Here is a 25,293-nt window from a genome sequence, read left to right on the forward strand (position 1 = left end):
GTATGCCTTGCCACATACTCCTGATGTTTTTGACGTCGTGGAAACGATCCTGAAATTTTCGACTGCGGTCTCGCTTCGCTATCCTGATGGCACGGTTCAAGTTGGCTCTCGCTGTCCTCAGTGTCTCCTTGTCGCCAGACTTGAAGGCAGAGTTCCGCGCTCGTAGCGTTTGACGTACCTCCTCAGTCATCCAGGGTCGTTGGTTGCCCCGGGTGATGATATTCTTAGTGGTGCTGACGTCCTCGGTGCATTTGTTGATGTAGGCTGACACAGTCATGGCACACGCATGTCTAATCTACATCGGGAAAACTGGGAGGGAGGGAGGGAGGCAGGCAGGGAGGCAGGCAGGGAGGCAGGCAGTGTCTGTCTGTTGAGGTTTTCACCTTGTTCTTCTCCTGCTGAAGTTCTAACTGGACGTCCATCAGTTTGGTTCTCAGCTCGTCATTGGCGGCCTGAAGGGCGTCCGTTCGCTCCGCCTTGGCCCGCCCTGCCGGAGCTCGTTTGGACATCTCTTACTCGAGTCTCGCCCGGTCGTCAGTCAGAGATCACAACATTTGTACCTGGAGAGCACAAACGCAGCGCTGTTTTCCACTGGCTTCGAACTCAACTTCAATCGGTACCGTAACTTACAACATCATAAACATAGAACTAGCTTGACTTATTCATTGAATAAATGCATTTGGTTCTTCAAAACTGCATCACGCAACATAGCGTGACCGAGACGGCCGTTATCCACCTGCGTGAAGTTATTTGGTGAAATGAATGAGATGTTTAAGACACCATCGTTCTGTCTCTATGTAGATGAAGGGAAATAATCGATTGCTGAAGGTCCAAAGGTGTTGTGATAAACAAATAAACATATTAGTGATTAGTGACATATTTGTGATAAACATATTAGGCAGGATAATCACATATGTTAACGTGACTGCCCACACTGTATTTATTTATGGTTATTTGTTAAATCGAGTACTGTTAGACATGAAATAGGAAGTGTTTAACATAAATGGAAGACGAAAGGGGTACTCACCATTGTAGCTCCTGCTGGTCAATGATACGAGCCTCTTCTTGCAGTGGAAAACATACAGCCAACAAACACCGTGGAACCTAAAGGAATGAAATTAAACATTAACATTTAGCCTCAACCAACATTCACAGATACAACGCAACGCAAACTACACAAACGTAAATCTTTTTAAACACAATGAGTTGTACTTACCGTGTACGCTCTAGACGGTCCACTTGCAAGCAGAAAATAAAGATATTTCTGTTGATAATCGTCGTGTTTGTATCCGGTGTCTCGCTCAAGGCCATTGCGCCCACAGATTTGAATTTTGGCGAGAGTTCAGCCTATTGACGTCATTTCCGCGGTGTAATACCCGCATATCTGAAACGGCAAAGTTAAGAGTAGAGTTAAATAAAGTTTTTAGTCAACGCAATAATTTACAACCGTTGACCAGTCGAAATAATCGTCGAAATTTGGCGAGTTCGACATTCCTCCCAAACGCCACACTCCCTCGCTTTTCAGGGCTAAAAAAAAACAGTTGTAATTACCTTGTACGCTCTAGACGGTCAAGTTGCAAGCTGAAAACAAAAATATTTGCCTTGTTAGTCATCGTGTTACTAACCGCTGTGTCTTGTTTGCCAGAATTGCCGCTTTCCTACTTCCTGTTGCAAGCCACGCCCACGGATTATAATTTTGCCGTGAGTTCCGCCTATTGACGTCATGTCCGCGTCACATGACTGCGACGTAATATTATCTAAAACTGTTTGTGCGGTATTGTGTTGTTCTGTGCGGTATTGTGTTATTCTGTGCGGCGTCGTGTTGTTCTGTGCGGCGTCGTGTTGTTCAGTGCGACGTCGTGTTGTTCAGTGCGGCATGGTGTTGTTCAGTAAGGCATGGTGTTGTTCAGTGCGGCATGGTGTTGTTCAGTGCGGCATAATGTTGTTCAGTGCGGCATGGTGTTGTTCAGTGCAGGATGGTGTTGTTCAGTGCGGCATGGTGTTGTTCAATGCAGGATCGTGTTGTTCAGTGCAGCATAATGTTGTTCAGTGCAGCATGGTGTTGTTCAGTGCGGCATGGTGTTGTTCAATGCGGCATGGTGTTGTTCACTGCGGGATGGTGTTGTTCAATGCGGGATCGTGTTGTTCAGTGCGGCATAATGTTGTTCAGTGCGGCATGGTGTTGTTCAGTGCGGCATGGTGTTGTTCAGTGCGACATAATGTTGTTTAGTGCGGCATAATGTTGTTCAGTGCGGCATAATGTTGTTCAGTGCGGCATGGTGTTGTTCAGTGCGGCATGGTGTTGTTCAGTGCGGCATGGTGTTGTTCAGTGCAGGATGGTGTTGTTCAGTGCGGCATGGTGTTGTTCAATGCGGCATGGTGTTGTTCAGTGCGGGATGGTGTTGTTCATTGCGGCATGGTGTTGTTCAGTGCGGCATGGTGTTGTTCAGTGCGGCATGGTGTTGTTCAGTGCGGCATGGTGTTGTTCAGTGCGGCATAATGTTGTTCAGTGCGGCATGGTGTTGTTCAGTGCAGGATGGTGTTGTTCAGTGCGGCATGGTGTTGTTCAATGCAGGATCGTGTTGTTCAGTGCAGCATAATGTTGTTCAGTGCAGCATGGTGTTGTTCAGTGCGGCATGGTGTTGTTCAATGCGGCATGGTGTTGTTCACTGCGGGATGGTGTTGTTCAATGCGGGATCGTGTTGTTCAGTGCGGCATAATGTTGTTCAGTGCGGCATGGTGTTGTTCAGTGTGGCATGCTGTTGTTCAGTGCGACATAATGTTGTTTAGTGCGGCATAATGTTGTTCAGTGCGGCATAATGTTGTTCAGTGCGGCATGGTGTTGTTCAGTGCGGCATGGTGTTGTTCAGTGCGGCATGGTGTTGTTCAGTGCAGGATGGTGTTGTTCAGTGCGGCATGGTGTTGTTCAATGCGGCATGGTGTTGTTCAGTGCGGGATGGTGTTGTTCAGTGCGGGATGGTGTTGTTCAGTGCGGCATGGTGTTGTTCAGTGCGGAATGGTGTTGTTCAGTGCGGCATGGTGTTGTTCAGTGCGGCATGGTGTTGTTCAGTGCGGCATGGTGTTGTTCAGTGCGGGATGGTGTTGTTCAGTGCGGCATGGTGTTGTTCAGTGCGGCATGGTGTTGTTCAGTGCGGCATGGTGTTGTTCAGTGCGGCATGGTGTTGTTCAGTGCGGCATGGTGTTGTTCAGTGCGGCATGGTGTTGTTCAATGTGGCATGGTGTTGTTCAGTGCGGGATGGTGTTGTTCAGTGCAGGATGGTGTTGTTCAGTGCGGCATGGTGTTGTTCAATGCGTCAGTGCGGCATAATGTTGTTCAGTGCGGCATGGTGTTGTTCAGTGCGGCATGGTGTTGTTCAGTGCGGCATGGTGTTGTTCAGTGCAGGATGGTGTTTTTCAGTGCGGCATGGTGTTTTTCAATGCGGCATGGTGTTGTTCAGTGCGGGATGGTGTTGTTCAGTGCAGGATGGTGTTGTTCAGTGCGGCATGGTGTTGTTCAGTGCGGAATGGTGCTGTTCAGTGCGGCATGGTGTTGTTCAGTGCGGCATGGTGTTGTTCAGTGCAGGATGGTGTTGTTCAATGCGGGATCGTGTTGTTCAGTGCGGCATGGTGTTTTTCAGTGCGGCATGGTGTTGTTCAGTGCGGCATAATGTTGTTCAGTGCGGCATGGTGTTGTTCAGTGCGGCATGGTGTTGTTCAGTGCGGCATGGTGTTGTTCAGTGCGGCATAATGTTGTCCAGTGCGCCATAATGTTGTTCAGTGCGGCATGGTGTTGTTCAGTGCGGGATGGTGTTGTTCAGTGCGGCATGGTGTTGTTCAATGCGGCATGGTGTTGTTCAGTGCGGGATGGTGTTGTTCAGTGCAGGATGGTGTTGTTCAGTGCGGCATGGTGTTGTTCAATGCGGCATGGTGTTGTTCAGTGCGGGATGGTGTTGTTCAGTGCGGCATGGTGTTGTTCAGTGCGGCATGGTGTTGTTCAGTGCGGCATGGTGTTGTTCAGTGCGGCATGGTGTTGTTCAGTGCGGCATGGTGTTGTTCAGTGCGGCATGGTGTTGTTCAGTGCAGGATGGTGTTGTTCAGTGCGGCATGGTGTTGTTCAGTGCGGAATGGTGCTGTTCAGTGCGGCATGGTGTTGTTCAGTGCGGCATGGTGTTGTTCAGTGCAGGATGGTGTTGTTCAATGCGGGATCGTGTTGTTCAGTGCGGCATGGTGTTTTTCAGTGCGGCATGGTGTTGTTCAGTGCGGCATAATGTTGTTCAGTGCGGCATGGTGTTGTTCAGTGCGGCATGGTGTTGTTCAGTGCGGCATGGTGTTGTTCAGTGCGGCATAATGTTGTCCAGTGCGCCATAATGTTGTTCAGTGCGGCATGGTGTTGTTCAGTGCGGGATGGTGTTGTTCAGTGCGGCATGGTGTTGTTCAATGCGGCATGGTGTTGTTCAGTGCGGGATGGTGTTGTTCAGTGCAGGATGGTGTTGTTCAGTGCGGCATGGTGTTGTTCAATGCGGCATGGTGTTGTTCAGTGCGGGATGGTGTTGTTCAGTGCGGCATGGTGTTGTTCAGTGCGGCATGGTGTTGTTCAGTGCGGCATGGTGTTGTTCAGTGCGGCATGGTGTTGTTCAGTGCGGCATGGTGTTGTTCAGTGCGGCATGGTGTTGTTCAGTGCGGAATGGTGTTGTTCAGTGCGGCATGGTGTTGTTCAGTGCGGGATGGTGTTGTTCAGTGCAGGATGGTGTTGTTCAGTGCGGCATGGTGTTGTTCAATGCAGGATCGTGTTGTTCAGTGCAGCATAATGTTGTTCAGTGCAGCATGGTGTTGTTCAGTGCGGCATGGTGTTGTTCAATGCGGCATGGTGTTGTTCAGTGCGGGATGGTGTTGTTCAGTGCGGCATGGTGTTTTTCAGTGCGGCATAATGTTGTTCAGTGCAGCATGGTGTTGTTCAGTGCGGCATGGTGTTGTTCAGTGCGACATAATGTTGTTCAGTGCGGCATAATGTTGTTCAGTGCGGCATGGTGTTGTTCAGTGCGGCATGGTGTTGTTCAGTGCGGCATGGTGTTGTTCAGTGCGGCATGGTGTTGTTCAGTGCAGGAAGGTGTTGTTCAGTGCAGGATGGTGTTGTTCAATGCGGCATGGATTTGCTGAAATTGTATTTTGCCAAATCTTGCCTTGAGACCTGATAGGAAGTATTAAACGCTTAGTTAAATCAATACAAGTTGGTAATAAGAGCGAGTAATGTTGGTTGAACCGATGAATGAAGGTTGAAAGCAATTTAAATTATGACTTTGTATAAATACTAGATATTAACAGAACATCTACTGCGCGAAATGGGCAGAGTTTACTTGTTTGAGAAGGAGTGGCTTATTCAAAACTAAGATTTATTTAATCTGTTTGTTCCCAGGCAAAATTGGATGTGATGCAATTCCAAATTTCACCACATGATGGTGCCCAATTTTGACTTCATAGGACATATTAAACACTTAGCTTGTTATTATGTTCAAGGTAATCAGATTTGTTTATTATTCTAATGGCCTCTTCAAAACTATTCTGGATTACTACTTTGGATCTATTCTACATTACTTGGCAACAACATACTCTGTAACAGATTAGGCAGTATAATCAAATATGTTAACTTGAGAGTGCCCACACTCAATCTACTTATCGTGATGTGTTAAATCAATTACTGTTAGACATTATTTGTCTGATAATCTACCAAATCTTTGAATTGAAGAATTTGTGATTTAATTAATAGCTTGTTCAGGGTAATCAGACTTGTATATAATTCTAATGGCCTTCTTTTGAAAACTATTCTGAATTACAACTTTGGATCTTATATTACTTTGCAACAATCTACTCGGTGACAGATTAGGCAGTATAATCACATATGTTAACTTCAGTGCCCACACTGTATTTATTTATGGTTATTTGTTAAATCAAGTACTGTTAGACATGAAATAGGAAGTGTTTAACATAAATGTTATGGCTACTCACCATTGTAGCTCGCTCCTGGTCAATGATATGAGCCTCTTCTTGCAGTGGAAAACTTGCAGCCAACAAACACCGTGGAACCTAAAGGAATGAAATTAAACATTAACATTTCGCCTGGACCAACATTCACACGTACAACGCAACGCGGCTACACTTCTGCTATTACAAACGTAAATCTCCTTAAACACAACGAGTGTTACTTACCGTGTACGCTCTAGGCAAAATTGGATGTGATGCAATTCCAAATCTATCTGAAACGGCAGTTAAAAGTAGAGTTACATCAAGTTTTCTTTTTTAATCAACACAATCATTTACAACCGTTGACCAGAAAGAATCGTCGAAATTCGACGTCCCCCACAAACGCCACGCTCACTCGCTTTTCAGGGCAACAAAAGTACTTCTTTTTAAAAACGATGAGTTGTACTTACCGTGTACGCTCTGGACGGTCCAGTTGCAAGCAGAAAATAAAAATATTTCTCTTGTTAGTCGTATGTTACCATCCGCCGTGTCTTTGTCAACATCGCCGCCATTTTCCTACTTCCTGCTGCGAGCCACGCCCACGGATTTAAATTTGGGCGGAAGCTCTTTCCATTGGCGTCGTTTTCGCGTATAGCAAATCCGATTGGTTGGGAAGGGGGCACGGTTATGCAGCCGAGGGGTCCTGTGATCGGTGGGATGTAAAGTAGGCGTCGACGTCACGTCCGCGTCACGTGACCACGACGTGGCAGACGTCCTATAGCAACCGCTGTTTTGTTTAGTAGACTTACAGTTGTTATGCATTGACATAATGGCGCACACACCAAATAGATTTAAATAAATTAAATAGTTCTTCTGCCCACTCTCTTTTAAACAAGTTAACTCTCCCCGCGGATTTGAATTCCGGCGAAAGTTACGCCCATCGACGTCACGTATGTCACGTGACCACGACGTGGCAGATGTCATATAGCAACCGCTGTTTTGTTTAGTAGATTTACAGTTGTTATGCATTGGCATAATGGTGTGCACTCAAAATAGATTTAAATAAATTAAATATTTCTTCTGCCCACTCCCTTTTAAACAAGTTAACTCTGCCCACGTCCATTGACGTCTTGTCTGCGTCACGTGACCACGACGTAGCGACGTCATATAGTAACCGCTGTTTTGATCAGTAGACTTAGTTATTATGCGTTGACATAATGGCGCACTGGTTAGCATGGCCACCTCTTAAGCATGATGTTGCGGGTTCGACGCCTGATCAATGTTAGCATGGAGTGAGCTGAAGTGCATGGCGCTGAAGATTTGAATCTTTGAAATGCGCTGAGGTCTGACATATCAGGCAGAATGGTTTGCCATCACGTTCAACAAAAAATAGAAACTTTCCCACTCTGATTAAAACGTCCTGTGTTCATCTACGTATTTTCGTTTTGCTGTGCATCTTTTCCCTGCCATTTCGAGAGCCCAATTGACACTCATAGTTTAAAGAAATGTGTTTGCCCATCCTACTTTGTGGAATTTCACCACATGCGCTTATGACCAAAATACCAAATTGAACTCAAGTGAAGCCAACACGCACAACCCCCCCCCCCACACACACACACACACACAAATGTTGATATGAACATAAAAGAGCCGCATGCGGTTCGGGAGTTGCGGCTTGGCCAAACCTGTACTATACAACTTTATTTGTATAAAATTTTCACAACAGCTGTCACACAAACAAAGCGGGAAAAACCGAAGACGTGCGTGTTCCGCCCACGCTGGATTTATTTGCACCTTTGAAAAGACACCGTATTGCCGCAGATGTGGCAAAGAGTACTTTTGGGCATCTGAGACGGAAGGATGTCCAAAGCATCATGTCACCTGCTCTGGTAGGCATGGTGGTGGGACGTTGAGGTCAACCGCTTTGGGGTTGGCTGAATCTTTGATCGCAGGATGCCACACACTTGAAGACAGAAGCAGAAAAGCAGAGCTAAATGCAAAATGTACTCACCGGTGACTCCAATTTTTTTCCCCCCTGAAGAAACAGCTGGACGGGTGGCCCCGGCTGGCCAGTGGGACTCTTGTTATTCTGACCCTTTTTAGTGCGCGTTTGGGGCAACAACCGTTTTTTGTGGCGCTCTCTTCTGGTTCAAAAGTGCCCTGCATGTGAATTTGCTTTTCCTGCCTTCTGATTGGATGAGCGCCGGTGTGACGCGGTGCCTCTGTCACCGTGGCGGGGGGTATACGTTGACATCGGAGCGTCTGCCAACGTCTGAGACCGGCTGGCAGTGTATCGGAGGTGTCGAGTGCGGTGCCGCTGGAGCTCACTCACCAGCTGGTGTTAGGGCCACAGAATGAAGGCCAAGGAGAAGAATAGAAAGAGAAACAGAAACTTCTCCTCCAATTGTTTGATTTGTCTCTTCTGAGCTTCGATGAATTCTTTCAGCTCTTTGTTCCTCTAGGACGGACAAATGGAAAGTGGCATTCAAAAGCCAGTAAGCGTGCAAGTAAGTGCCGGGCTGGCTTTGGGCCCTTACCTGTTGCGCGCTGTGCAGCAGATCCATTCTCTCTTGGAGGATGCAAGCGTCGCGCTCCCTCAACTCGCACATCAGGGCTCACTTCCATTGGTCCACGGCGCTCCTAAGCTCTTCTCTCTGATCCGCCGTCAGCACGTCATTCACGCCAGCGTGGCTGGCTTTTTCGCCGTCCGTGGCGGGGCAGTCCCGCTGCGGTAGCGCCTCGTACAACATGGCCTCCAGCTCCAGGATCCTCTGGGCCGCAATCCTCGTCCATCAGTGGTCCGGCGGGAGATTTGAGGGAGGCTTACCTTATGAGCCTGGTCCATGGAACACTTCCTGAAGTCCAACTCTTCATCCAGGTAGCCCTTCTGCTTGCAGAACATAGAAGAGCCCAAAGGCACAGCGTCAACAAGCTTCTTTCAGCGCAAAGCCTTCCAAAAGTCACATTTGAGCCGCCGAGTCTCGTGGAGTGCGAACATAAGGAGTTCGACATACACTTACGGCGTTATAGCCCAGGATGTCCAGCTTCTTCATCAGATCACTGATGACGATGTCCGGGGGAAAGGCGCAAGGAGCAATGTAAGGTGTTCTGGGACCTCGGGTTAAGGTTAGGGTTGCGAGGGACGCCTTACGTACGCTCACGCCCTCGGCCTCGCAGTAGATCTGCAAAGGGCTGAGGCCGTCTGGGAAACGGACTTGCAGAAACTTCAAGACGGGGGAGCGCCACTCCCTCTCCTGAAAGGCAGAGGCATGCATCCGTCCGTCCGTCCGTCCGTCCGTCACATCTCTGGCCTCAACACGCTTGTGCGAGTCTTCCCACCTCCAGCTCCAGGATGCGGAACTCAAGCAGTTCGTTTTGGTCTCGGATATCCTGGATGTGCTCTTTCAGACGCGCTTCTTCCGCCTCCATCCGCCTGACCTGAAAAGACAGTCAGACCTCATCTGCGGGGCTTCCCGACGGGTGTGACGCCAAGCGACTCCGCCCAGCGCCTTTCTTTCCGTCACCTTTTCGGCCAACTGCTGATTGCTCTGACGCAGCAGCTGCTTCTCCTCCACCCACTTGACATTCTAGAAGAGACAAACGCGTGGACAGCTTTGGAATGTTGTGTCATTTTCATCCACAAATTCTTTGGTTGACTGGAAAATGACATTTGCTTTTCTCCGCATTTTCCCAGCCACATTCGGGGGGGGGGTTGGTCCAGTAATGCCAGACGAATGAGTGACTGAAGAATGTAGCTATTTTGTCTGAGAAAAAGGTGTGCTCATTGATGAGCTTACCTGTCCTTGTTGCTTCAGCGCTGACTCCAGATCTGCTACTCTGCTTTGATAGTGACCCATTTCTACCATCAGCTTTTCTCTGGTCTGAAAGGAGGAGGAGGGAGGCTCCTCCTCCTCCTTTCAGACCAGAGAACACCCGAGGCTGGGTGAGAACGGGGAGGCTGCGACCCGGCCGGGGGTTGCGGGAAGGGGCGCCACCTTGATCTCCTTCTCGGCGTCGTAGTCCCCTTCGCTGGTCTGGGCTAGCAGAGCGTAGGCTCGTTGCAGCGCTTGATATTCTTGCGTCAGCTGGCGGTAGCGAAGCTCCGCCTCTTCATGCACACACCAATGCAACACAGCACTAGTACCAGAATCAGTCAGACCGGCGACAAAGCACCCGCGACGCAAAGACGAGTCCGATTCCAGGCTGAAGAGGAATGTTTGGTGCCAATACGCTGGCAGAAATGGCGGGCTACCTCTTCGGGTTCCGTGTCGGGGGTTCTGTCGGTGTGAAAAGACAAGGACGATCCGTCCGAGTCCACCAACACGTCTTCGTCGTAGCCGTAAAATGTTTCGATGACCTGCGGGCGCGGAAGCAAACATCTCTCTGAACAAACTGAAGCGACACCTCACGATGAATCGACGAGAGGAACGATAGCGAGAAAAAGGCCATTTCATCTTGCGCAACACCAAGCAGCCGCAAACAAACAGACTCACCTTGCAGGACCTCACGCTTTGTTCCTCCTCAGAGATTCTCGACGTCGGTATCGTAGCAGCAAATCTCTCTCCTGTCGACACAAATAATCCGCCTTTGAGATTCTTTGGATGCAAAGGGAACGAACGGCTCCGGCGCAGAAACAAACGCGACTCACAATGACATTTCTGACATGAGCTCCTGTCTCCAGAGCCTGAAAAACACGTCACCGGCGATGATTGGAGGGACGCTCGTCTTTTCCAAAAGTGACAACTACAGGGTGTGTCAGGGTTTTCCAGATTATCTTTATCGTATCATTATGTTGCTTTGACTTTGACTGCAACCTGTAATAAATAATATTATTTATCCCTTATTTATCCCTATCGCTTATCCCTTCCTACACAAAGTCGTAAAACACCCCTTGCTATGTTTTGACTAGAGGTCAAGGGCTTCCTCTATTCAATCCACTCTTACACCCACCCTGTTTCTCTTAATTAAAATGCTCGTGCAGGAGCCGAGAGTCAGACTTCATTCGTACAACGGATGGACTCTCCACCTGCAGGTGTCCAAAAGAACTTACTTGTCTCCCGTGTGGTTCTTGCAAAATAAGTTGGAGCGAGCGCAACTCTAACAGGGTGCATTTTGCCACTAGCTGCCTACGGACAATGATGTCGCGCTCGCGGCTCATGGTTGACGGGCTGAGCAGCCGGGCAAGTCCGTCGTTTTCAGCGCACAGCGAGTGGCAAAGGCGCTGACAAAACGGGAGCTTTGAGCTGCTGAAAACGGCAAAACAAGTCTAAAGCGTGTTCAAACGCGTGCGCACAATGCTCCTGCTTGAAAGGTCGGAATTTAAGGGGCCAATTTTTTGGATGGCGGCCGCCGGCCAAGCTTTGGACGGAAAAGGTTTCCTGGCGACAGCGAGCGAGCGTGGCGCTGCCGTACGTGCACCGAGTCGCCTGCCTGAAGACCTTGGACAAGTCGTCGATGATGTGCCGCTGCTCCACAACTTGAAGGAACTCCATTTCACCGTCCTGCTGGCCGCAACCGCGGTCCAGGTCATTGAGCGAACTAGGCCTTCTCTGTGGAACACAAATGCAGTGGACTCTGTTGGCACGCCGCCGTTGTCCGCGTCGACTTACCAAGCTTGCCATCTCCTCGTTCTCCTGGGTGACAAAGCGCACTTTGTTTTCAAGGCGACACAGCACCAGCGAGAGTTCTTCATTCTTCCTGCTCAGGCGTTTGTTTTTGTACAGGAGTGGCAGAAACTGGCTTTCTGTTTCTCTCAGTCGCTTTAGCTGCAAGCATGAAGTGCGGGATGTGAAAGACGCACAACACGCGGGCCAGAACGTATCCATTCCTTTTGCATCGGTTTGAACGGAATCGTGGCTTTGGCTCCCAATAAAAGACATCTACCAGGCAACCGACTCGACGCGCCGCTCAACTAATAAGCAAGCGCAATGGGTGCCTCGCTGGATGGCGCGCATCAAACGTAGCGCAAACCTTCAAGCGTGCCGTCAATAAATTACCAGTTCATTGCGCTCTTCAGAAAGCAGGGCGTTTCGATCCTCCAGGTTCCTGATGACTGCGCTGAGCTCAGCGATTTTCAGATGAAACCGTCGCGTGTCCCGATCCTCCTGAGACTGAAAACGCCCCGCAACACACACACACAAGCACTCGTTCAAAGTTCAAAACTGTTTTTGTGCTACCTTCCTCCAGCAACGAACTAAGTCATGCGTACTGCAAGTGTGTGATGAGGTGGCTTACGCAATGAAGAGGATTGCTAGTAGCGGCGTTGACCCCACTTCCAGGGTAGTTTAGGCCCGCCCTTTGGGAATCCCTCAGGGCAGCGATCTGCTGCTCGGCAGCCTGAGTCTGCAGCTGAAGGCGGTGGACGTGGCCGGCCCCAGGGCTTCATCCAAAACACTAACCGCTCTGTCTTTCAGCTTGATCTCATCCGTCTGGATGTACAAACGGGGAGCGCTCAGGCAGGCGGGCAAACTCATTTGCCAGAATTGTGACAAAAACAAAGAGAGCAACCGGCCAATTTTTTTTCTTGAATCGACTGGAACACCTTTGCTGTGACAAAAGCGAAGCGAGCAACCGGACATTTTCTTCTTGTGAAATAGAATAGAATAGAATGCCTTAGGTGTCATTGCACTGCAGGTATACAACGAAATTGGGAACATAGCCACGCACCGCGCATCTGATCAGTCCTACCAGTCGGCGGATCTCCCTCTCGCAGTCTCTCTTGGTTCGGCTCAGCTCCTCCCGATGCTGGTGATGAGCCGATCGGAGCTCGGCCGCTCGGGACTGCCAGGCCTGCTGGGCCGCTGCCAGGGCTTCTTCCGCGCTCCTGGTGGAGGCGACACCGCTCGGTCTCCCGACACCGCCGCGTCTCCTCCACCTCCGCCAGCAAAGCGCCCCCCCTCCTCACCTGAGCAGACATTGCGCCACACCGGGCCGTTGAGACCGCAACGGAGCGCCGCGACGCTTACTGGGGACAAGCTACACAATACGGTAGCGGCCGCATCGAAGCCCGACGTGGCGTGCGGATAGTCAGACACGGATAGAGCGGATCACCTTGTCCATGGAGCCGTCCCTCAGGCTGAGGACCAAGGCATTCAGTCGCTGGATCTCTCCATCTTTGATTTTGATCACTCTCATCAGCTCCATTTCATGCTGCCGCAGTAATGTCTCCCTGGTAATGGCTAACTCTTTCTGCTTCTCCTCATGGAGTTTGCTTTTGAGTTCCGTCATGGCGGCGGTGGCACGGTGGTGCTCCGCCCGCAGGTCCTGACTTCTCTCTCTCTCCAGACAGCTGACCTGACATGACTTAGACTTAGACTTAGACAAACTTTATTGTCATCTTGTCTGCACATGGTGCATACAAAACGAAATTCCGTTGCATACGTCTTACAACAAAGTAGTGATATTGCAGTTGAATAGAAGTAACATATCCTATGAAAATATATATATATACATATACTATATATATATATATATATATATATATTAAAAATAAGTATAAAGTGCAGCAGTGATAATTATGCAATAGTGCAAGTAGGCAAAACAGTATTCAAGAGTGTGCAGAGGAATGCTAAACCATGTATTAAACTTCTATTTAAAGGGTTTATACAAGTTCAGTAAAGTTGGTAGTGCGAGATAGTGCAAGATAGAGGTCCGTAGTGTCATAAAGTACAGTTCTGTGAATGTGTGATGCAGAGTTCAGTTTAGAGCTCAACAGTTCTAGTGTTCAACAGTCTGATGACAGCAGGGAAAAAGCTGTTGCAGAACCTGGTGGACCTGCAGCGGATGCTGCAAACCTCTTCCCAGAGGGCAGCAGGGAGAACAGTCCATGGTGGGGGTGTGATGGGTCATTGATGATGTTACGGGCACGGGACATGCAGCGCTGAGATGAAATGTCCTGAATGGAGGGAAGAGGAGCCCCTATGATCCTCTCTGCTGTCCTCACCACTCTCCTCACGTTCTTCCAATCGGAGGCGGTGCAGCCTCCACACCACACAGAGAGACAGCTTGTCAGAATGCTCTCTATGGTGCTCCTGTAGAACGTCCTCATGATGGGTGGGGGCAGGTGGGCTCTCCTCATCCTCCGCTGTAAGTACAAGCGCTTCTGTGCCCTCTTGACCAGTGCCGTAGTGTTCATAGTCCAGGTGAGGTCTTCTGTGATGTGGACCCCCAGGAATTTGGTGGTGCTGACCACCTCCACAGCTGAGCTGTTGATGATCAGTGGAGCGTGGTGAGGCTGTTTTTTCCTGAAGTCGACGATGATCTCCTTCATCTTCTCCTCATTCAGGATCAGGCTGTTTTCTCTGCACCAGCCCACCAGCTGCTCCACCTCCTCTCTGTAGTCCAGGTCGTTGTTGTCTCTGATGAGCCCCACCACCGTTGTGTCGTCTGCTGACTTCACGATGTGATTGGTGGTGAACCTGAGGACGCAGTCGTGTGTCATCAGGGTGAACAGCAGGGGGCTCAGGACGCAGCCCTGAAGGGAGCCTGTGCTGAGGGTGATGACATCAGAGGTGTTCTGTCCGACCCGGACTGACTGAGGTCTGTTGCTGAGGAAGTCTAGCAGCCAGTTGCGAAGGGGGGTGTTGAAGCCCAGGTGTTCCAATTTTCCTACCAGATGCTGTGGGATGATGGTGTCAAACGCTGAGCTGAAGTCCAGGAACAGCCTCCGCACATGGGTGTTCTTCTCCTCCAGGTGAGCCAGGCTCAGGTGAAGAACGGAGGAGATGGCGTCCTGAGTGGAGCGGTTTTGCCGGTCGGCAAACTGGAACGGGTCAAATAATAGGGGGAGTCTGGAAACGATGTGACCTTTAAGCAGCCTTTCGAAGCACTTCATCATAACCGGAGTCAGTGCAACAGGCCGGTAATCATTAAATGAGGTGATTTGAGGTTTCTTCGGCACCGGAATGATGGAGGCAGTCTTAAAGCACGCCGGCACTGTGGCTTGGCCCAGCGAGGTGTTAAAAATGTCTGTGATGACCCCAGCCAGATGACTTGCACATTCCCTGAACACACGCCCAGGAATGTTGTCGGGGCCAGGGGCCTTACAGGGGTTGACTCTCCTCAGGGTCTTCAACACATCGGCGGAGTCAAGGCAGAGTACCTCCTCTTCCTGATGGGGGACAGTTTTAACTGCTGGAGTGCCGTTTAGTGCCTTGAACCTCCCAAAGAAGTTATTTAGACCATTTAGAAAGTCAGCATCAACTACACCCACCGGGGGGGGGGGGGGGGGGGGAGAGTGAGTTGTAGTCTGTAATCGCCCGTATGCCTTGCCACATACTCCTGATGTTTTTGACGTCGTGGAAACGATCCTGAAATTTTCGACTGCGGTCTCGCTTCGCTATCCTGATGGCACGGTTCAAGTTGGCTCTCGCTGTCCTCAGTGTCTCCTTGTCGCCAGACTTGAAGGCAGAGTTCCGCGCTCGTAGCGTTTGACGTACCTCCTCAGTCATCCAGGGTCGTTGGTTGCCCCGGGTGATGATATTCTTAGTGGTGCTGACGTCCTCGGTGCATTTGTTGATGTAGGCTGACACAGTCATGGCACACGCATGTCTAATCTACATCGGGAAAACTGGGAGGGAGGGAGGGAGGCAGGCAGGGAGGCAGGCAGGGAGGCAGGCAGTGTCTGTCTGTTGAGGTTTTCACCTTGTTCTTCTCCTGCTGAAGTTCTAACTGGACGTCCATCAGTTTGGTTCTCAGCTCGTCATTGGCGGCCTGAAGGGCGTCCGTTCGCTCCGCCTTGGCCCGCCCTGCCGGAGCTCGTTTGGACATCTCTTACTCGAGTCTCGCCCGGTCGTCAGTCAGAGATCACAACATTTGTACCTGGAGAGCACAAACGCAGCGCTGTTTTCCACTGGCTTCGAACTCAACTTCAATCGGTACCGTAACTTACAACATCATAAACATAGAACTAGCTTGACTTATTCATTGAATAAATGCATTTGGTTCTTCAAAACTGCATCACGCAACATAGCGTGACCGAGACGGCCGTTATCCACCTGCGTGAAGTTATTTGGTGAAATGAATGAGATGTTTAAGACACCATCGTTCTGTCTCTATGTAGATGAAGGGAAATAATCGATTGCTGAAGGTCCAAAGGTGTTGTGATAAACAAATAAACATATTAGTGATTAGTGACATATTTGTGATAAACATATTAGGCAGGATAATCACATATGTTAACGTGACTGCCCACACTGTATTTATTTATGGTTATTTGTTAAATCGAGTACTGTTAGACATGAAATAGGAAGTGTTTAACATAAATGGAAGACGAAAGGGGTACTCACCATTGTAGCTCCTGCTGGTCAATGATACGAGCCTCTTCTTGCAGTGGAAAACATACAGCCAACAAACACCGTGGAACCTAAAGGAATGAAATTAAACATTAACATTTAGCCTCAACCAACATTCACAGATACAACGCAACGCAAACTACACAAACGTAAATCTTTTTAAACACAATGAGTTGTACTTACCGTGTACGCTCTAGACGGTCCACTTGCAAGCAGAAAATAAAGATATTTCTGTTGATAATCGTCGTGTTTGTATCCGGTGTCTCGCTCAAGGCCATTGCGCCCACAGATTTGAATTTTGGCGAGAGTTCAGCCTATTGACGTCATTTCCGCGGTGTAATACCCGCATATCTGAAACGGCAAAGTTAAGAGTAGAGTTAAATAAAGTTTTTAGTCAACGCAATAATTTACAACCGTTGACCAGTCGAAATAATCGTCGAAATTTGGCGAGTTCGACATTCCTCCCAAACGCCACACTCCCTCGCTTTTCAGGGCTAAAAAAAAACAGTTGTAATTACCTTGTACGCTCTAGACGGTCAAGTTGCAAGCTGAAAACAAAAATATTTGCCTTGTTAGTCATCGTGTTACTAACCGCTGTGTCTTGTTTGCCAGAATTGCCGCTTTCCTACTTCCTGTTGCAAGCCACGCCCACGGATTATAATTTTGCCGTGAGTTCCGCCTATTGACGTCATGTCCGCGTCACATGACTGCGACGTAATATTATCTAAAACTGTTTGTGCGGTATTGTGTTGTTCTGTGCGGTATTGTGTTATTCTGTGCGGCGTCGTGTTGTTCTGTGCGGCGTCGTGTTGTTCAGTGCGACGTCGTGTTGTTCAGTGCGGCATGGTGTTGTTCAGTAAGGCATGGTGTTGTTCAGTGCGGCATGGTGTTGTTCAGTGCGGCATAATGTTGTTCAGTGCGGCATGGTGTTGTTCAGTGCAGGATGGTGTTGTTCAGTGCGGCATGGTGTTGTTCAATGCAGGATCGTGTTGTTCAGTGCAGCATAATGTTGTTCAGTGCAGCATGGTGTTGTTCAGTGCGGCATGGTGTTGTTCAATGCGGCATGGTGTTGTTCACTGCGGGATGGTGTTGTTCAATGCGGGATCGTGTTGTTCAGTGCGGCATAATGTTGTTCAGTGCGGCATGGTGTTGTTCAGTGCGGCATGGTGTTGTTCAGTGCGACATAATGTTGTTTAGTGCGGCATAATGTTGTTCAGTGCGGCATAATGTTGTTCAGTGCGGCATGGTGTTGTTCAGTGCGGCATGGTGTTGTTCAGTGCGGCATGGTGTTGTTCAGTGCAGGATGGTGTTGTTCAGTGCGGCATGGTGTTGTTCAATGCGGCATGGTGTTGTTCAGTGCGGGATGGTGTTGTTCATTGCGGCATGGTGTTGTTCAGTGCGGCATGGTGTTGTTCAGTGCGGCATGGTGTTGTTCAGTGCGGCATGGTGTTGTTCAGTGCGGCATAATGTTGTTCAGTGCGGCATGGTGTTGTTCAGTGCAGGATGGTGTTGTTCAGTGCGGCATGGTGTTGTTCAATGCAGGATCGTGTTGTTCAGTGCAGCATAATGTTGTTCAGTGCAGCATGGTGTTGTTCAGTGCGGCATGGTGTTGTTCAATGCGGCATGGTGTTGTTCACTGCGGGATGGTGTTGTTCAATGCGGGATCGTGTTGTTCAGTGCGGCATAATGTTGTTCAGTGCGGCATGGTGTTGTTCAGTGTGGCATGCTGTTGTTCAGTGCGACATAATGTTGTTTAGTGCGGCATAATGTTGTTCAGTGCGGCATAATGTTGTTCAGTGCGGCATGGTGTTGTTCAGTGCGGCATGGTGTTGTTCAGTGCGGCATGGTGTTGTTCAGTGCAGGATGGTGTTGTTCAGTGCGGCATGGTGTTGTTCAATGCGGCATGGTGTTGTTCAGTGCGGGATGGTGTTGTTCAGTGCGGGATGGTGTTGTTCAGTGCGGCATGGTGTTGTTCAGTGCGGAATGGTGTTGTTCAGTGCGGCATGGTGTTGTTCAGTGCGGCATGGTGTTGTTCAGTGCGGCATGGTGTTGTTCAGTGCGGGATGGTGTTGTTCAGTGCGGCATGGTGTTGTTCAGTGCGGCATGGTGTTGTTCAGTGCGGCATGGTGTTGTTCAGTGCGGCATGGTGTTGTTCAGTGCGGCATGGTGTTGTTCAGTGCGGCATGGTGTTGTTCAATGTGGCATGGTGTTGTTCAGTGCGGGATGGTGTTGTTCAGTGCAGGATGGTGTTGTTCAGTGCGGCATGGTGTTGTTCAATGCGTCAGTGCGGCATAATGTTGTTCAGTGCGGCATGGTGTTGTTCAGTGCGGCATGGTGTTGTTCAGTGCGGCATGGTGTTGTTCAGTGCAGGATGGTGTTTTTCAGTGCGGCATGGTGTTTTTCAATGCGGCATGGTGTTGTTCAGTGCGGGATGGTGTTGTTCAGTGCAGGATGGTGTTGTTCAGTGCGGCATGGTGTTGTTCAGTGCGGAATGGTGCTGTTCAGTGCGGCATGGTGTTGTTCAGTGCGGCATGGTGTTGTTCAGTGCAGGATGGTGTTGTTCAATGCGGGATCGTGTTGTTCAGTGCGGCATGGTGTTTTTCAGTGCGGCATGGTGTTGTTCAGTGCGGCATAATGTTGTTCAGTGCGGCATGGTGTTGTTCAGTGCGGCATGGTGTTGTTCAGTGCGGCATGGTGTTGTTCAGTGCGGCATAATGTTGTCCAGTGCGCCATAATGTTGTTCAGTGCGGCATGGTGTTGTTCAGTGCGGGATGGTGTTGTTCAGTGCGGCATGGTGTTGTTCAATGCGGCATGGTGTTGTTCAGTGCGGGATGGTGTTGTTCAGTGCAGGATGGTGTTGTTCAGTGCGGCATGGTGTTGTTCAATGCGGCATGGTGTTGTTCAGTGCGGGATGGTGTTGTTCAGTGCGGCATGGTGTTGTTCAGTGCGGCATGGTGTTGTTCAGTGCGGCATGGTGTTGTTCAGTGCGGCATGGTGTTGTTCAGTGCGGCATGGTGTTGTTCAGTGCGGCATGGTGTTGTTCAGTGCAGGATGGTGTTGTTCAGTGCGGCATGGTGTTGTTCAGTGCGGAATGGTGCTGTTCAGTGCGGCATGGTGTTGTTCAGTGCGGCATGGTGTTGTTCAGTGCAGGATGGTGTTGTTCAATGCGGGATCGTGTTGTTCAGTGCGGCATGGTGTTTTTCAGTGCGGCATGGTGTTGTTCAGTGCGGCATAATGTTGTTCAGTGCGGCATGGTGTTGTTCAGTGCGGCATGGTGTTGTTCAGTGCGGCATGGTGTTGTTCAGTGCGGCATAATGTTGTCCAGTGCGCCATAATGTTGTTCAGTGCGGCATGGTGTTGTTCAGTGCGGGATGGTGTTGTTCAGTGCGGCATGGTGTTGTTCAATGCGGCATGGTGTTGTTCAGTGCGGGATGGTGTTGTTCAGTGCAGGATGGTGTTGTTCAGTGCGGCATGGTGTTGTTCAATGCGGCATGGTGTTGTTCAGTGCGGGATGGTGTTGTTCAGTGCGGCATGGTGTTGTTCAGTGCGGCATGGTGTTGTTCAGTGCGGCATGGTGTTGTTCAGTGCGGCATGGTGTTGTTCAGTGCGGCATGGTGTTGTTCAGTGCGGCATGGTGTTGTTCAGTGCGGAATGGTGTTGTTCAGTGCGGCATGGTGTTGTTCAGTGCGGGATGGTGTTGTTCAGTGCAGGATGGTGTTGTTCAGTGCGGCATGGTGTTGTTCAATGCAGGATCGTGTTGTTCAGTGCAGCATAATGTTGTTCAGTGCAGCATGGTGTTGTTCAGTGCGGCATGGTGTTGTTCAATGCGGCATGGTGTTGTTCAGTGCGGGATGGTGTTGTTCAGTGCGGCATGGTGTTTTTCAGTGCGGCATAATGTTGTTCAGTGCAGCATGGTGTTGTTCAGTGCGGCATGGTGTTGTTCAGTGCGACATAATGTTGTTCAGTGCGGCATAATGTTGTTCAGTGCGGCATGGTGTTGTTCAGTGCGGCATGGTGTTGTTCAGTGCGGCATGGTGTTGTTCAGTGCGGCATGGTGTTGTTCAGTGCAGGAAGGTGTTGTTCAGTGCAGGATGGTGTTGTTCAATGCGGCATGGATTTGCTGAAATTGTATTTTGCCAAATCTTGCCTTGAGACCTGATAGGAAGTATTAAACGCTTAGTTAAATCAATACAAGTTGGTAATAAGAGCGAGTAATGTTGGTTGAACCGATGAATGAAGGTTGAAAGCAATTTAAATTATGACTTTGTATAAATACTAGATATTAACAGAACATCTACTGCGCGAAATGGGCAGAGTTTACTTGTTTGAGAAGGAGTGGCTTATTCAAAACTAAGATTTATTTAATCTGTTTGTTCCCAGGCAAAATTGGATGTGATGCAATTCCAAATTTCACCACATGATGGTGCCCAATTTTGACTTCATAGGACATATTAAACACTTAGCTTGTTATTATGTTCAAGGTAATCAGATTTGTTTATTATTCTAATGGCCTCTTCAAAACTATTCTGGATTACTACTTTGGATCTATTCTACATTACTTGGCAACAACATACTCTGTAACAGATTAGGCAGTATAATCAAATATGTTAACTTGAGAGTGCCCACACTCAATCTACTTATCGTGATGTGTTAAATCAATTACTGTTAGACATTATTTGTCTGATAATCTACCAAATCTTTGAATTGAAGAATTTGTGATTTAATTAATAGCTTGTTCAGGGTAATCAGACTTGTATATAATTCTAATGGCCTTCTTTTGAAAACTATTCTGAATTACAACTTTGGATCTTATATTACTTTGCAACAATCTACTCGGTGACAGATTAGGCAGTATAATCACATATGTTAACTTCAGTGCCCACACTGTATTTATTTATGGTTATTTGTTAAATCAAGTACTGTTAGACATGAAATAGGAAGTGTTTAACATAAATGTTATGGCTACTCACCATTGTAGCTCGCTCCTGGTCAATGATATGAGCCTCTTCTTGCAGTGGAAAACTTGCAGCCAACAAACACCGTGGAACCTAAAGGAATGAAATTAAACATTAACATTTTGCCTGGACCAACATTCACACGTACAACGCAACGCGGCTACACTTCTGCTATTACAAACGTAAATCTCCTTAAACACAACGAGTGTTACTTACCGTGTACGCTCTAGGCAAAATTGGATGTGATGCAATTCCAAATCTATCTGAAACGGCAGTTAAAAGTAGAGTTACATCAAGTTTTCTTTTTTAATCAACACAATCATTTACAACCGTTGACCAGAAAGAATCGTCGAAATTCGACGTCCCCCACAAACGCCACGCTCACTCGCTTTTCAGGGCAACAAAAGTACTTCTTTTTAAAAACGATGAGTTGTACTTACCGTGTACGCTCTGGACGGTCCAGTTGCAAGCAGAAAATAAAAATATTTCTCTTGTTAGTCGTATGTTACCATCCGCCGTGTCTTTGTCAACATCGCCGCCATTTTCCTACTTCCTGCTGCGAGCCACGCCCACGGATTTAAATTTGGGCGGAAGCTCTTTCCATTGGCGTCGTTTTCGCGTATAGCAAATCCGATTGGTTGGGAAGGGGGCACGGTTATGCAGCCGAGGGGTCCTGTGATCGGTGGGATGTAAAGTAGGCGTCGACGTCACGTCCGCGTCACGTGACCACGACGTGGCAGACGTCCTATAGCAACCGCTGTTTTGTTTAGTAGACTTACAGTTGTTATGCATTGACATAATGGCGCACACACCAAATAGATTTAAATAAATTAAATAGTTCTTCTGCCCACTCTCTTTTAAACAAGTTAACTCTCCCCGCGGATTTGAATTCCGGCGAAAGTTACGCCCATCGACGTCACGTATGTCACGTGACCACGACGTGGCAGATGTCATATAGCAACCGCTGTTTTGTTTAGTAGATTTACAGTTGTTATGCATTGGCATAATGGTGTGCACTCAAAATAGATTTAAATAAATTAAATATTTCTTCTGCCCACTCCCTTTTAAACAAGTTAACTCTGCCCACGTCCATTGACGTCTTGTCTGCGTCACGTGACCACGACGTAGCGACGTCATATAGTAACCGCTGTTTTGATCAGTAGACTTAGTTATTATGCGTTGACATAATGGCGCACTGGTTAGCATGGCCACCTCTTAAGCATGATGTTGCGGGTTCGACGCCTGATCAATGTTAGCATGGAGTGAGCTGAAGTGCATGGCGCTGAAGATTTGAATCTTTGAAATGCGCTGAGGTCTGACATATCAGGCAGAATGGTTTGCCATCACGTTCAACAAAAAATAGAAACTTTCCCACTCTGATTAAAACGTCTTGTGTTCATCTACGTATTTTCGTTTTGCTGTGCATCTTTTCCCTGCCATTTCGAGAGCCCAATTGACACTCATAGTTTAAAGAAATGTGTTTGCCCATCCTACTTTGTGGAATTTCACCACATGCGCTTATGACCAAAATACCAAATTGAACTCAAGTGAAGCCAACACGCACAACCCCCCCCCCCACACACACACACACACACAAATGTTGATATGAACATAAAAGAGCCGCATGCGGTTCGGGAGTTGCGGCTTGGCCAAACCTGTACTATACAACTTTATTTGTATAAAATTTTCACAACAGCTGTCACACAAACAAAGCGGGAAAAACCGAAGACGTGCGTGTTCCGCCCACGCTGGATTTATTTGCACCTTTGAAAAGACACCGTATTGCCGCAGATGTGGCAAAGAGTACTTTTGGGCATCTGAGACGGAAGGATGTCCAAAGCATCATGTCACCTGCTCTGGTAGGCATGGTGGTGGGACGTTGAGGTCAACCGCTTTGGGGTTGGCTGAATCTTTGATCGCAGGATGCCACACACTTGAAGACAGAAGCAGAAAAGCAGAGCTAAATGCAAAATGTACTCACCGGTGACTCAAATTTTTTTCCCCCCTGAAGAAACAGCTGGACGGGTGGCCCCGGCTGGCCAGTGGGACTCTTGTTATTCTGACCCTTTTTAGTGCGCGTTTGGGGCAACAACCGTTTTTTGTGGCGCTCTCTTCTGGTTCAAAAGTGCCCTGCATGTGAATTTGCTTTTCCTGCCTTCTGATTGGATGAGCGCCGGTGTGACGCGGTGCCTCTGTCACCGTGGCGGGGGGTATACGTTGACATCGGAGCGTCTGCCAACGTCTGAGACCGGCTGGCAGTGTATCGGAGGTGTCGAGTGCGGTGCCGCTGGAGCTCACTCACCAGCTGGTGTTAGGGCCACAGAATGAAGGCCAAGGAGAAGAATAGAAAGAGAAACAGAAACTTCTCCTCCAATTGTTTGATTTGTCTCTTCTGAGCTTCGATGAATTCTTTCAGCTCTTTGTTCCTCTAGGACGGACAAATGGAAAGTGGCATTCAAAAGCCAGTAAGCGTGCAAGTAAGTGCCGGGCTGGCTTTGGGCCCTTACCTGTTGCGCGCTGTGCAGCAGATCCATTCTCTCTTGGAGGATGCAAGCGTCGCGCTCCCTCAACTCGCACATCAGGGCTCGCTTCCATTGGTCCACGGCGCTCCTAAGCTCTTCTCTCTGATCCGCCGTCAGCACGTCATTCACGCCAGCGTGGCTGGCTTTTTCGCCGTCCGTGGCGGGGCAGTCCCGCTGCGGTAGCGCCTCGTACAACATGGCCTCCAGCTCCAGGATCCTCTGGGCCGCAATCCTCGTCCATCAGTGGTCCGGCGGGAGATTTGAGGGAGGCTTACCTTATGAGCCTGGTCCATGGAACACTTCCTGAAGTCCAACTCTTCATCCAGGTAGCCCTTCTGCTTGCAGAACATAGAAGAGCCCAAAGGCACAGCGTCAACAAGCTTCTTTCAGCGCAAAGCCTTCCAAAAGTCACATTTGAGCCGCCGAGTCTCGTGGAGTGCGAACATAAGGAGTTCGACATACACTTACGGCGTTATAGCCCAGGATGTCCAGCTTCTTCATCAGATCACTGATGACGATGTCCGGGGGAAAGGCGCAAGGAGCAATGTAAGGTGTTCTGGGACCTCGGGTTAAGGTTAGGGTTGCGAGGGACGCCTTACGTACGCTCACGCCCTCGGCCTCGCAGTAGATCTGCAAAGGGCTGAGGCCGTCTGGGAAACGGACTTGCAGAAACTTCAAGACGGGGGAGCGCCACTCCCTCTCCTGAAAGGCAGAGGCATGCATCCGTCCGTCCGTCCGTCCGTCCGTCACATCTCTGGCCTCAACACGCTTGTGCGAGTCTTCCCACCTCCAGCTCCAGGATGCGGAACTCAAGCAGTTCGTTTTGGTCTCGGATATCCTGGATGTGCTCTTTCAGACGCGCTTCTTCCGCCTCCATCCGCCTGACCTGAAAAGACAGTCAGACCTCATCTGCGGGGCTTCCCGACGGGTGTGACGCCAAGCGACTCCGCCCAGCGCCTTTCTTTCCGTCACCTTTTCGGCCAACTGCTGATTGCTCTGACGCAGCAGCTGCTTCTCCTCCACCCACTTGACATTCTAGAAGAGACAAACGCGTGGACAGCTTTGGAATGTTGTGTCATTTTCATCCACAAATTCTTTGGTTGACTGGAAAATGACATTTGCTTTTCTCCGCATTTTCCCAGCCACATTCGGGGGGGGGGTTGGTCCAGTAATGCCAGACGAATGAGTGACTGAAGAATGTAGCTATTTTGTCTGAGAAAAAGGTGTGCTCATTGATGAGCTTACCTGTCCTTGTTGCTTCAGCGCTGACTCCAGATCTGCTACTCTGCTTTGATAGTGACCCATTTCTACCATCAGCTTTTCTCTGGTCTGAAAGGAGGAGGAGGGAGGCTCCTCCTCCTCCTTTCAGACCAGAGAACACCCGAGGCTGGGTGAGAACGGGGAGGCTGCGACCCGGCCGGGGGTTGCGGGAAGGGGCGCCACCTTGATCTCCTTCTCGGCGTCGTAGTCCCCTTCGCTGGTCTGGGCTAGCAGAGCGTAGGCTCGTTGCAGCGCTTGATATTCTTGCGTCAGCTGGCGGTAGCGAAGCTCCGCCTCTTCATGCAC

At 49.2% G+C, this 25,293-nt stretch overlaps 2 protein-coding genes across 2 annotated transcripts; both read right to left on the reverse strand.

Moving 5' to 3' along the window:
* Nucleotides 1-9,002: 9,002 nt before the first annotated feature.
* On the reverse strand, nucleotides 9,003-9,858 carry LOC148385824 (janus kinase and microtubule-interacting protein 3-like). The gene is made up of 3 exons (XM_088399678.1): nucleotides 9,756-9,858; nucleotides 9,483-9,545; nucleotides 9,003-9,396 (listed from the first exon to the last, which is right to left on the reverse strand). Exons 1-3 carry the CDS (start codon nucleotides 9,822-9,824, stop codon nucleotides 9,271-9,273), a joined length of 258 nt encoding a protein of 85 aa, XP_088255804.1. The 5' UTR covers nucleotides 9,825-9,858; the 3' UTR covers nucleotides 9,003-9,270.
* A 14,361-nt stretch (nucleotides 9,859-24,219) lies between these two features.
* LOC148385825 (janus kinase and microtubule-interacting protein 3-like) lies at nucleotides 24,220-25,075 on the reverse strand. The gene is made up of 3 exons (XM_088399677.1): nucleotides 24,973-25,075; nucleotides 24,700-24,762; nucleotides 24,220-24,613 (listed from the first exon to the last, which is right to left on the reverse strand). Exons 1-3 carry the CDS (start codon nucleotides 25,039-25,041, stop codon nucleotides 24,488-24,490), a joined length of 258 nt encoding a protein of 85 aa, XP_088255803.1. The 5' UTR covers nucleotides 25,042-25,075; the 3' UTR covers nucleotides 24,220-24,487.
* Between the last annotated feature and the right edge of the window lie 218 nt (nucleotides 25,076-25,293).

This window comes from Syngnathus floridae, chromosome 15 (genome assembly GCF_059516105.1).
Source record: "Syngnathus floridae isolate MCC-2025c chromosome 15, RoL_Sflo_1.0, whole genome shotgun sequence".
Classification (NCBI taxonomy): Eukaryota; Metazoa; Chordata; class Actinopteri; order Syngnathiformes; family Syngnathidae; genus Syngnathus; species Syngnathus floridae.